Source organism: Denticeps clupeoides, chromosome 12, assembly GCF_900700375.1.
Source record: "Denticeps clupeoides chromosome 12, fDenClu1.1, whole genome shotgun sequence".
In the NCBI taxonomy this organism is placed as follows: domain Eukaryota; kingdom Metazoa; phylum Chordata; class Actinopteri; order Clupeiformes; family Denticipitidae; genus Denticeps; species Denticeps clupeoides.
In genome coordinates this window covers 11,140,945-11,154,581 of record NC_041718.1, presented here as the reverse complement: position 1 = coordinate 11,154,581, position 13,637 = coordinate 11,140,945, and the positions used below count along the sequence as shown (strand labels likewise).

The 13,637-nt window shown below is 41.5% G+C and overlaps 2 protein-coding genes across 2 annotated transcripts; one reads left to right on the top strand and one right to left on the bottom strand.

Annotated features, from left to right (window-relative positions):
• The first annotated feature begins 256 nt into the window (after nucleotides 1-256).
• On the top strand, nucleotides 257-6,593 carry LOC114801104 (tetraspanin-31-like). Its single transcript, XM_028999081.1, has 6 exons — nucleotides 257-391; nucleotides 3,525-3,692; nucleotides 3,953-4,033; nucleotides 4,562-4,696; nucleotides 4,818-4,928; nucleotides 5,151-6,593. Exons 1-6 carry the CDS (start codon nucleotides 329-331, stop codon nucleotides 5,223-5,225), a joined length of 633 nt encoding a protein of 210 aa, XP_028854914.1. The 5' UTR covers nucleotides 257-328; the 3' UTR covers nucleotides 5,226-6,593.
• Nucleotides 6,266-13,304, bottom strand: cdk4 (cyclin dependent kinase 4). Its single transcript, XM_028999080.1, has 8 exons — nucleotides 13,124-13,304; nucleotides 11,890-12,104; nucleotides 10,669-10,804; nucleotides 10,383-10,550; nucleotides 9,055-9,164; nucleotides 7,992-8,042; nucleotides 7,772-7,907; nucleotides 6,266-7,672 (listed from the first exon to the last, which is right to left on the bottom strand). The coding sequence occupies exons 2-8, from the start codon at nucleotides 12,099-12,101 to the stop codon at nucleotides 7,595-7,597; spliced, it is 891 nt and encodes a 296-aa protein (XP_028854913.1). The 5' UTR covers nucleotides 12,102-12,104; nucleotides 13,124-13,304; the 3' UTR covers nucleotides 6,266-7,594.
• Nucleotides 13,305-13,637: the final 333 nt, after the last annotated feature.

The window sequence follows — 13,637 nt, the reverse complement described above, 5'->3', positions numbered from 1 at the left end:
GTGCCGCAACTTCCCTTTTTAACTAGACCTCTATCATGTTTCACATATTTTATGAAACTAGAGTCATTTGTCAAGTGTGTCAAACTAAAGTGTGAATCTATTTGGCAAGGTGTTCTTTTCGTCTGTATTCGCGCTTAAGACGCACTGGCGTTTGATTGGTCCGATTTGCTTGCGCTGTGAAAACCGTCCAATAGCAGGGTTAGTTGCTGGTAAACGATGCTAAAAACAACGCACCGCACGTCGTCTGGCGCGTTGGCAGGAAGTTGGTTGAGTTTAAAAGGAAAGTGTAGCGAGTCTGCGTGAGACCGTACAGATTGAAGCTTTGAACATGACATGTGGCACTTTCTTATGTGTGAAGAACGCCCTCTGTTCGCTTAACGTGGTGTATCTGGTGAGTAGCAGATTTTTTTTTTAACTTTTTTTACGAGCGCTGAGCAGCTCGTTCATAGAAAACAGGCCGAGATCAATGTCCAGAATTACGTTACGCGACGCACTGTGCAGTTTAGCTGCTGTCCATTTCGAAACTTTAATTTACTGCCACGTAACTGGTTCTGTATCGATCGATCTGTCTCTCTCTCTATCTATATTCAGTGCTCTTCATTTTTTTTCGCCACATAGGAATGCATGCATGCATGTGACATTCCTTTCCACACACTCATACACATCATCCTCACTGGCAGTGTACAAGGGCAGCAGGGCCATTTGTTTTGAGGTGTCACCACTCCTGTATTGCACAGTCGTGCATCTATAACGTAACAGACGTTGTGTGAAATATGGAGAGAAGGGGTGACTGGCTTGATGGATGCTTTAGATCCATGTAATCCAAGCCTTGTATTGAGATTAAACATGTAGAACAACGTGTGATGTAGCGCTGTAAATCCTGGCCCAAACTGGGGTTCAGGCTCAATTTCTATAATTTTATGCGGGATTGGGTGGAGTTGGCAATAAACAGTGTTGGGAAGATTACTTTGAAAAATTAATTTGTTACAATTACAAGTTACCTTTAAAATGTAATAGTAGTGTAGCTATTTCAATTACAATATAAAAGCAATGTACGTAATTCCATTTGATTACTTAAGTAAATTATGAATTAATATTCTTAAATGTTTTTCATTTTGAAATTCAGCATTTACCTTCTATATTAGTACTAAACATGTTCCAAATTAATTTGTATACATGAATTAACATAATTATAATTGGCCAATTATGTGCAAGCATATAACAACAACAATGTGTAAGGATGTGTGTTATTTGTACAAGTTGTATAATATGTTTAAACTATACTATATATGTTTATACTATATATAGAGAGAAACTTTTTACAGCAAAATCCTGTTGTCCACTATGAAATAACTGCGTCTGCAAGTTTTACTGAACTTTTAATCCTGTACCATTCATGTACACACTAATACCTTCACGGATGTACAAAAGGATATTTGCACTTTCTGAGTAAATACAGAATAAAGATCATTATTGAATTCTTATTCATGCTTTTCAATGCCAGTTCACATGAAACTTAATCCGCATACAATAACAGTGTATGCGGAGGTCACAAGGTCAAACTTCAAGCCTCATTATACTGTAAAATCATACAGTTCACTGTCAAAAGGCAGGTCTGTAGCATACAGGCCTTGCTTGTTGTGTCATGGGAAGATGATACATTTGAATTAAATCAACTTATAATAACTGATATAATCAACCTCTATCTTGGGCCGCTTCAGTGCTTTGTTTAGGGGCAGTGACCTAAACCTAGCGGTGACCTGTAATCAAAAGGTTTCCGCCAAGGTGCCACTGAGGTGCCACTGAGCAAAAAGTACCGTCCCCACACACTGTTCTCCTGGCGCCTGTCATGGCTGCCCACTGCAGTGATGGGTTAAAAGGACTCATTTCATTGTGTGCACTGTGTGCCGTGCTGCAGTGTTTCACAATAACAATCACTTCACTTTCACTTGTTTCTATTGGTGGTGTGACAATGCAGCTCAGAACACAAAGGTCAAAGTTCAACATATCTTTAACCACGGTCTGAACAGGATCTCAATAATGTAATATTTATTTGGAGTGTGTTTCTATTCAAGTGGAATAGTGCTACTACTAAAGAAACAGTACAATCCACATCAATACAGGCACCACATGATCAGTTCTGAGAAGCCATTTAAAAGCAACTACAACTACTAGACCTGGAACACAGGACATTTCCTCACATGCAGGCAGAACTTCAGCATCAGGGCATAGACTTGACTTTTCACATTATGAAGGAAATCAGATCTTGTCAGAATTTGACAAGCGATTAACTGACTTTGCATCCGAAACGGTTGTTCTCTAGCTGTGCATGTTCATATTGGAACGTTTCAGGAACTAGTCAGCCAAAAACTGCTAGAGTACCATCAGTTGTGATGGAAATGATCTTACAGACAATTATCTCATAGAAACCCTCGCGTCAATGTCATCTGCCATTCTCTTACATCGCTGTGTATCTGGACTCCGAGATAACAGCATGTCCATGCATGATCTCAACTTTATTTTAGAGCCAGTAAACAGTGCACCTGCAGACCCTTCAAATGCTTCTTTAACAACATTTCAGCTGCATTTGTCTGTTTTAGCAGCAGCAAACTCGGGTCTCATAGCTTTTGTGCATCAGTTTGAAAAACAGCTCCTACTTCAGTAAAACCTTGCTATGCACATACGGACTTATATGAATTTGAGGAAAAAAGCATCCCAAACTGGATAAAAAAAATTGGCCCTTTTGTCTTCTGACTTGTTTGTGTGTAAAAATTTTACAGTATACCATTAATTGCACGCTGAAAAATGGGCGCGCATGCAAGTGCATAGACACTTGTGATGCACTTTGTAATTGCTTAGATAGGTTGGGTGCCACTGATTTAACCCCTTAGTAATTTCATTCGGCGGGCAGGATACACCAAGCCAAAATCTGAACATATTGGCATGGTTTTGTACACAATATGAAAAATGTAACTAAAATTGTAATCATGACTATTTAAATGAGTAACTGTAATTTAATTACACATTTTCCAACAGTGGCCAGCAAACACGGACTCCCAGTCGATAGTACCTATCATTTACAATGCACGTAAAGCGGTTCACATGTTGTAAATTAGTTTTATTAAATGTTCTTTAATAAAACATCCTTTTTAGGCCAAATTACACAACTGAAGCAACTCTGAATGTTATAGCACAATTATTACAAGTAAGTTATAATCTTTGAATCAAATTGGCCAATTGAATTATTTTAGCACTGGTGTTTCCTTGTACCATGTTAACCATATTGAGCTGGAAACTGCTCTGAACGTAACGTCAGTGAACCACTGTCCATTGCTCTGGCATTTTTGGGACGCTGTCAGTAGATTTGATGTGGCCTAATTGGTTGCATCAGATGTGGGCTTAATGAAATCTGCACCACGTGGAAATCCATGTGGGAGTTGAGGGAAGCAGGGGGAAAATCTCACAGTTAAAAAGTATATTGGGTTTAAATAATGATCTAACCTTCATGCATATCTGTTTCTTAGCTCTCCGGGATGCTCCTTATTGCAGTGGCTGCATGGGGAAAGGGCTTCGGCATTGTCTCCAGCATTCATATCATCGGAGGGGTCATTGCTGTGGGTGTTTTCCTTCTCCTCATCTCTGTGGCCGGCATCATCGGAGCACTGAGCCACCATCAAGTGCTTCTCTTTTTCGTATCTTTTGTCATTTTCACTTGCTTTTAGGATGACTTAGAGGACTACTCTGGAACCTAAGAGATAAATGGACCTGAGATTTCAGTGGGATGATTGCATTGTTTGAAAGAAAATCTCCCCATCTAACACACACACCAAAGAATGAATATTTTACACGAGGCTGCTTTTGCTACATCTTGCTGTCCCCTGCTCTCTAGTAGCTTTGTAGGTGACTTCTTGTGTCAATCCTGCCAATTCCTTGACCTGTCATCACCTCTCAGTACATGGTTATTCTTTTCCTAGTCTTCATTTTTCAATTTGGGGTGTCGTGTTCGTGCTTGGCCTTGAGTACTGGGCAACAGGTTAGTTTTAGCATTTTTCTCCTCTGGTTATTAAAGCATACTGTGCCATTTTCTTATTTTTATTCAGTTTTATTTAATACATTATACAAAAAAGTTTATACCCTTTCTTTATTATTTAACACCCTTACAACATCTGATTTGCGCATTCATGTGTATCTGACTGGTGCAAAGCCCATATCATGAACATTTAGACCAAGGAGAATAAATCCAAAAAGACCAAAACATTGATCAACATTGATATCATTTTATTTTCTGTGATGTGAACCAGATTATGATATTTAAATGTATTTGAACAGTGAGTAAAACATGAAAAAATTAATTCAGTTTAAAATTGCAAAGGATATATGTGTGTATAAAACAATATTAATATATTAATTCAATACACATTTGGATAATAATATTTTTCATATATTTTCTTAGTTCCGTAGAATAGAGTTCATGATTTCAGACCAGGGCTTCCCATAAATCTTACAAAGAATTTTTGATAAAGCATTATTTGTCACTAATTGATCTGATCCATGTCCTCAGGAGAAACTGCTGCAGACCACATGGAACGTAATGAATGATGACATGCGCCAGAGTTTAGAGCTGCATCTTGACTGCTGTGGCCTGTTCAACACCAGCACAGAGCAGTTCCTCAGGGACGTCCAACTGTGCATGGCGGTAAGAGAGAAACACAGGCAAAGCCATTCAAATGGATAAAAAGCAGAGTTCTTTCTTACCCATGTACAAGGGTTACACACGGGTTCTCCTCTATGTTAACATTGCCTTCTATAAATTGCAGCAATGTAAGAAATCACAAACCTGCTTTACCTGTGGCCAGCTGATGTTGCTCAAGTCCAGCAGTGCTCTGAAAATACTGGGAGGCGTTGGTCTGTTCTTCAGTTTCACAGAGGTGGGTCACTCTCAGATTTTTAGAAGGGAAACCCCATCCAGGCTTTCCACTGAACATTGGGTGTGGCATATAGCATGAAAATTTTCCGATTGCTCAGATTACCATATTGTACAGTACAAAACAACAGTGAAGACTGTTACTTGTATCCATCCCAATCAGGACTACTATTGATTACAGATCTTTGAATCAGTGACAATGTACATCTCTCTCCCTGTCAAACAGATCCTGGGTGTGTGGCTGGCCATGCGATACAGGAATCAGAAGGACCCCAGTGCCAACCCAAATGCTCTTCTATAGGATCTCAGAATTTCTTATCACAGGGAACAGCACCATCACCCATTGGTACAGACTATGTACAGCATGACTGTACAGATTAAAAATAGATATGCATAGCTTTGGACACATACAGTATTATGCTCTAAGGTTTGCACTTGGCACACACAGGTAGCCGCTGTGCCACACAGACTTCCTCTTAACATTTTTCCATTTTACAAAACTTTGCATTGGTTATTAGGGTTATTAGTACCACCTTAAACTCCATGTGTGACATTGACTTCACATAATTGGATATAACTGTGTATACGTGAATTCACAGACTATTTTTATATTGTCTTGAAAATATAATAACAATGTTTAACATCTATAGTATGATATTAATATATATTCTTATCATTGGTGCCCAGGTTTACAGATGATGTCATCATTGCAGGCCAGAATGATTTGGTATTTTTGGTTCTGCAAATTGCTGGCATCCACAAGGGGTCAGTAATTGAACAAACTTTAAGCATTCAAACTGTTCAAAGTTAAGTTTAAGGTTATAAATGCATTGTCATAATCTGCAGTGAGCAACAATGACAACTAAATTATTATGAAATGTTTTTAAAAGCTAGATCACTGCAGTTATGTGAAAACTTGAAAAGGTTGCACTTCAAATGTCTTTTAAGTATTATCTCTTTAGTAAGTTAATGATGCACAGAATGCAATTGCAAACATTATATCTTCACAAAACATTTAACACATTCAATGTAATAATTTTTGCGTTCAGTATACCGTGTTACTGTTGTACTATATTCTTTTATTTCTAAAACTGTCATGATGACAATGTTTAACAAGTGAGGAGTCTGATATAACCATCTTATCGGACTTCAGTTTGAAAGAGACTACGAACCTCATTTTAGTGTTCAATTTGACTTTTGCGAATTGCAAACGCCATGTGGCTTGTCTTAATTTTGCACACTTATTGAGATAAGCCTTTGTTCTCGGTTTCATAAGATTCAGAAATGAAGCTGGAGGCTTCAAGCCTTGGGGGTAAACAAACACACTGCAAGATTATCCAATAAAATTCAACAGCAGCTTTTTATTAGTGGGTGCTATTTCACAATGGAGGATTTCTACATTTGCCAAATAACTTGAGGCAAAATTCTATATTGTCACAAGAAAAAGGCACTAATGAACATTATTAATAAAAGATTGTTGCTGTGGAAGTTATCCAGCTGTGAAATCCTGCTTCGTTAAATATCACCAAAATGATGGAATGTTAAGTTGTTCCATGTTTCCCAAAAACGTAGGTAACCTTCCAGATAAAATGTGATCACATACAAAACATCTAGTGTCAGCAGCAAGGAGGAGGCCTTTTCCCACGGGCTAACAGGAGTTAACAGAAAACTCAACAAGGTTGTTGCATCAGCCTCTCACGAGTCTGCATCCAAAATACAGTTCATATCACTGGGAGGACTTCTTTAATATGGAATGCACAGGGTATATTTCAAGGATTAATTTTTCCCCACGGCCGTAATCATACACACCAAAAACCTTGTTCTTCGCATAAAGACCACAGACTCAAGCATCCAATTTAACAACAAAAAAAAGCTTCAATCCAAACTCTTCCTCTTCACAATCCATCCACTGCCAGCACAGGTCAATTACAGTACAATCCCCTATTCAATTCGGAGTCCAATAAAACAGTTCAAAACCTAAAAATTAATACCTGAGCTCATTTGTAAGGCTTCATGCAAAACCAGTAAACCCATTTCTGTGTCAACTTGATGAACATAAATAATACAATCATTTAGAATCATTATATAACATAATACTGCAGTAGTCTGCAACCATGTTCCCAATAACATAAAAGATAAAAGAAAATAAACCTGTTAGCGTAGAGTACTATTTTGCTAGAAGTAGCTGAAAGATAGATGCCACTTGAATTTGGAATTAAAGCGAACTTGGTTGGATTGGTTTTCAGATTTTTGAGCTATGGTCCATACATGAAGAACAAAAATCTGATTGTTTTCCGGCCCAGGGGGTTATAATAATTCGGGGAATATGAATGTTTTGAAGTACTGCTTACTAACCAAACAGAACACTTAACGTAGGCAACAATGAAAACATTCGGAATGCAAAAAAGAAAAAAAATGTATGAACATAAAAATACTTGGGATTAGTCAAATACACCATGTTCCTCGACGCATATTTTACACACTAATTTTGGAGGCAGCGTCTCATGTACAAATTTCATCTCATCCCTAGTGCCCAGAAATAAGCTGCTAAATTTATGCACTGTGTCTCCAGTTATTCACCATTTCGTAATTGTTTCGGTCCTCTGGTTTAGCCATGCCTCTCACTCCTTAAACCCTCTTTTGCTTAATGTAAAAGGTGGGCTGGGGAATTCAGTCCTCCATTAGGTAAGAGTGTTCAAGAGCATTCAGGGCAGAAATTCTTTTCAAGGGATTGAATGTGAGCATTTTCTGTAGGGGGAGAGCGAGAGCAGGATTAAAAGAGTGGTTTGACCAGCATGAATTCTCTAATAGACATAAATAAATAATAAAATAAAAAAAAGTCCTAACCTTCAACAAGTCCTCCCCGAGGTCACAGATCTCGGGAACGTAGTCTGTGATCGGCCTTGGGCTGCGTGGGCTAAAGTTGTGTCGTTTGAGTGTTACATCAGCAGGCCACTCCTCCTCTGATGGCAAACCAGTGACCCTGCAGGAATGCCTCCCATGTTAAAATACAGGAATTCTTCTCATATCTTACTGTTGTTGTTCCCCTGCTCTGGGTGGCACTTACTCAAATATTTTGCCTAGCTGGTCTGCTTCGGACTCTCCACAGAACAGAGGTCTGACAGGGAGAAACGGGGATAGAAAGAGATCAGGATTTATTAGGAATCAAATCATTAAAACTGAGCACAAAATTAAAGGCTTGCAGGATAATCATGTATCTGTGCTTATTTCTGAACATTATTATCATCATAATACAAGTTGGTAAAAATAAACAAACAATGCAGTGCCTAGTTAAATTCAGATATTTTTTACATTGAGAACTGGAAGTTCAGCCACTGGTGTCATTTTAAAATTAGCATAACTCAAAGGTTTTCAGTCAAAAGGACTGCATTTAACAGAAGACCCTTAAAGCCTCATCTGTCATCTGGTCACATCACCTGCAAGGCTCACAAGATGGAAGCAGAGCTCCACCTACAGGCCCTTTGACTCATGATGAACGGAACCTTGTTTGGTTCATTGGGGCAGTACTGGACTGTGGTGAAGAAAACTTTCAGGGTTCCTCAGTTTTATCACAGTGTTAAAGTTGTATATATAGTTAAGGCAGAATCCTACTTGCTGACCAACAGATGACCATTTAAGATACAGATATTCCTTAATTTTTTTGGTTGCGGCATGGACACTGACTCCTGGTGGTAAGGAGTACACTCTACAGATTACGACGCACATTATGGAAAAGTATATCAGCACAAACGTTAAGGCAGCTGTGTATGGATAAGCATATGTAGCTCACAGCAAGTATATTTCAGGCTTTAAACATATAGACATTATTTTAAAAGGGACAGGGACATATACCCCTCCCTGTTAATCATGCCATTCAATTGCAAACAATATAAATGATCATTATACACGTTTCTCATGGTCACAAACATGTGATAAATGGCCAATAAAACCCAAGAAAAAACTATTCACTTTCCTACTGTACTGACTTATTCGATAACAAGCTGTAGGACGTTCTTCAAATTCATTCTCTAAGTTGATCGTTGGCAATCTCACAAGGAAACATGGAAAGAGGAGGGAAGCACAGTAGGCAGTAATGTCAAAACGCTATGTGGGAGCGCTGCACAACTCACTTGCGCCTGAACATTTCTGCAAAGATGCATCCAGTGCTCCAGATGTCAACTGGCGTAGCATAAGTGGACTGGAGCAGCACCTCAGGAGATCGGTACCACAGCGTAACCACCTGGGGGACACAGGGACAGCGTGTGAGAGTGCACGCGCATCCTGTTTCTTACCGCTGCCACAGGAGCGAAGCAAGAGTCTGCGAGTGCATGCAAAGATGAGAGGAAGTGAATGAAAGACTTAAGGATAATTCATATGGACCACACAGGCGCTGCTGTTTAGCACAGCAGAGTTCGCCTCTGCTGCACAGGAGAGGAGAGGTGGGTGAGTCAGCTCCCCCAGGGGAACAAATTCCACCAAGGGCACTCAGGCATTTCAGTCCGTCCACATGAGTCAGTGTGTATGTGTCTGTGGCTTGAGTATGAGGAAATTATGTATGTTGTTTGGAGTGTGTGAATGTTTTAGAAAGCCAATGGTGTGTTCTCTAGTTGTCTCTGTGGTTCTGTTGAGGGAGACGGGGAGCATCCAAAGTCTATCCTCTTAATTAAATACCAGATTTTACTAACATTAAGAAGCATGACTACTCATGCTGGTGCTTCAGTAAGACCTAACAACAAACATCTGTCATCAGTCAGGTAGCTGGCAGATACTATATAAATCACAGGCGTGCTGAAATGAGATACGAGCTAATCATAAGGCATGGTCACAATTATCTTACGTGAAACTAAAATTAAGAATCATCTGTTGCAAGAAACTTATCATACCTGATACCTGTTATTAGGGTGGTAGTAGCCTAGTGGGTAACACACTCGCCTATGAACCAGAAGACCCAGGTTCAAATCCCACTTACTACAATTGTGTCCCCAAGCAAGACACTTAACTCCAGGGAGACTGTCCCTGTAATACTGATTGTAAGTCGCTCTGGTTAAGGCAGTCTCATAAATGCTGTAAATGTACTTGCGGACAGTCAACTCCATTTCTTCCCATTGTGTGGCATTCTTCAATGGAGTGACCAAATGTTTAGGGAATTTTCCAAATACTTACTAGGCAATGGGGACTACTGAGTGCCAATTGATGCCCAATTGTGTTGCACCATAATACACTGCCACTTTGAAGTGACAGGGGGCAGCCGTGAAAGGTGCCCAGGGAACAGCATGGGGGGATGGTACCTTGCTCATGGAGACCTCAGCCCACCCTTGGGGTGATTTGGGATTCAAACCCACAACCTTCCTGATTCAAGTCCACTTTCTCACCCACCACTGCTACCTAATAAATGTATATTTGCAATTTCATTTGCACCCTACAGTTACATACAGTTTGTGTGTGCACATCCTCTCACCACCGGTGTGAGCGCCATGTGGCAGCTGTACATTCGAGCCAGACCAAAGTCGGCCAGTTTGACCTGCCCTTTGCTGGTCACCAGGATGTTCTCTGGTTTCAGGTCGCGGTGCACCACACGATGGGAGTGTAGAAAAGCCAGGCCACTCACTAGTTGTTTCATCAGATCCTAAACACAACAGGAACAATTTAGGTTTACCATCAAAAGATCAAGGGTGGTATTACATAATTGTAATACCACAATCCAAAGACCACATCTGCAATCACAATAGTTACAATATACACACTCTGATTGAATGGGCTGGTAGTCCAGGGGCTGGGGCCTTCTCCAGATACGTCTTCAGGTCCTGGTCCACATGTTCAAACACCAGCGTCACTTTGGTCTCCTGGTCCGTGCGAGGGGTTGCGCAGACATCCATGAGCCTATGATAAGAGCATACAGTTTACATATTCTGGGGACTTACCTGACTAACACATCAGTAATGCAATACGACACAAATTACTGCTGTGTTGAGGAACACCAGAATAGTGTTCTGATCATGATGGAGAAACTGTGCTGCGTAAAAAAAGATGTCCAGTGGAACCTCCTGTTCAAAAGGTGGTGTAGCCTTTTATTATTATTATTAGAGCATGAAAACTTCATCTACCCTTGAAGGTGGTTTGGTGAACCTTGCAAAGTCCAAATGTGCAAGTTGTCAGACAGCCGTCAAAGTGTATTTTATTTTTGGGCAGATGGGGGTCTACCATTTCACTTTTTGAGATATTTTAAGAAATTTTAAATTACTGTCTAACTGTATCCAACCTCTGCGGCAATGAAGCAATGTGGGGCCTGAACAATTCTGCCACCTTCATAGACAGACGGCCTTTTTGCTTTTGCAATCAGGAGGTCATGACAGCGTGAATGAAAATTCTGCCTTGTATAGGCCTTGTCTAAAATGCTAAGATGTTTTTTGATCAGATCAGAGCCTTTTTAAATGCAGTGTTTTAATAAACTGTCAACTCAAGTTTTGTCTCTTACTCCTGGTGCATCCAAAATACAAGTAATTGAAAAAAGATTTTGTTCAGGAGTGTATGTCTGCAAGGACAAATTGGTGACTGCAGATCAAATGTCACAGCTCATTTAAGTACGTAAAATGTTTTACTGTGGTCGAGAAATGATAAGATGGAGCACTGGAGACCACGGCCCACTGAGGGTGTAGGAACGGCACCGCATAACACCGCATAAACAGCATAGTTTATAGTCATAAAAATATCAAGGGGTGGTTCGCCCATGTCAGTGCATGCATTTGACTCTTTCAGGATCCAAAGGGATCAAATAATACAAATATATGATTGACACATTCATTTAATGAGATTACTTTTTTCTGTTTTCTATGATTAATTTGTTCATAAATTGTATAACATGTACGTATGTGGTCCTATTTAAACATATAAAATCAGTATTCATTTGAAAATGAAAGCTGTGCACAACTTTTTTTAATGAACTTTGTGTATTGAGATGCTCTTACTTGACCACATTGGGATGGTCAAATTGCTCCAGGCGTTTGAGTAACGCCACCTCTCTGACAGTGGAAAGGGGCAGGCCATCCTGATTGGTCTGCACGCGGACGCTCTTAAGCGCCACAAACTGGCCGCTCACACGATCCCGGGCCTTATACACCGTGCCATACGCACCGCCGCCGATCTGGGCCACTGGCTCATACTTCACCTCCTGGGCCATCACCTGGGGAGAGGGGGGTGGTGAAAGGATGAAAGGAGAGAATCAGTGAAACATATCTACCAGTGCAGCAAGATGCAACTATTCTCAACTTCAATGAAGCAATGTGGAGAATACAAACAACATGGAGAAAAGACAGCTGTATTTTTTTTGCACAGAAAGACCCTGACCAACTCTGAACGTGGGCCTACACTGCAGCTCTCAGGGCAAATGGCACAGAAAATGCGTCCCCCGTTCCTGGCACGGGGCTGGAATCAGAACTGACTTCAGTCAACTCCACATTCCTGAGGTCCACCACACAGCACACTGGCAGCTGGGCGAGGAACCGGGGGGAAAAACGCGAGCAATGCGGACGGTTGGGTCCCCGTTGTTGGATGAATCCCATTCAGGGTGGTAGTAGCCTAGTGGGTAACACACTCACCCACGAACCAGAAAATACCCAGGTTCGAATCCCACTTACTACCATTGTGTCCCTGAGCAAGACACTTAACCCTGAGTGTCTCCAGAGGGGGACTGTCCCTGTAACTACTGATTGTAAGTCGCTGTGGACAAGGGCGTCTGATAAATGCAGTAAATGTAAAGCTTCTGCCCCTCCCAATGCAATTTTCTCCCCTGTGCTTCCGTTTTCATTTGACACGCCAGGACCTTTATTGGCCTTTGCGACCCGTGCACACGAATAAAGAGACTGTGCGTGTTGCGTTCGCCCCACGACAACAAACAACAGAGTTTACCAACTTCTCCTGTCCACAACGTAAACCGGATCCAAACTCGTGATCGGGTCGGCGTGAGAAGCCCCCTCTTCCTCACACGTGGTGGCGGCGGCGGAGTCCACGCCGAGCGCCTCTTTTTCCTTTGTTAATTAAATAACGCGCAGGCCCCGCAGCTCCGGCGCCCGAGTTTCCGCCAACTTCCACCGGACCCGGGCCCCGCTTCCCCGCACTTCCCACGGCTCGCACGGAAAGCCGAGGGCGGGTTAATAAAAAAAAAAAAAAAAAAAAAAACCCGATCGGCCCCACTCCACTCACCGCGCTGCTCGTCGCTTTTCTAGCCGGGGCCGAGGCCAGGAGCCGCTGCTGTCACGCGTCCCTGTCAGCACGGCGTCATCGCTTCATGTCCCTCCCCGCGACGGCGAGACCTTTCCACGCAGCTGGCCGCTTGTTACCGCGACTCTTTTTTTTTTTTTTTTTTTTATTTCTCGGCGTTGAACACTCGCGCTACGCCCGTGGCCACAAGAAACTTCGGCGTGTCGTCACTTCTTCTCCCCCCCCGTTCAGTAGAAGCGGCGGCGCTTCCTGTCCCGACCAGCGAGGCGGGGCCGAGAAGAAGCACACGCACCCCCCGCACGACGATCATTATTCGTTTAAAAAACGAACGACGATTTTATTCATTAAAAAAAAAACGAACGACGATCATATTCATTTAAAAACGCGGCGCGCCAGAGGGCTCCGACGTGAGCGACTACATCCAAATTCAAATTTTATTTGTCATACACGGTATGATATGCAGTGAAATGCTTGTGCGACCGCTGTAGACCTCGAT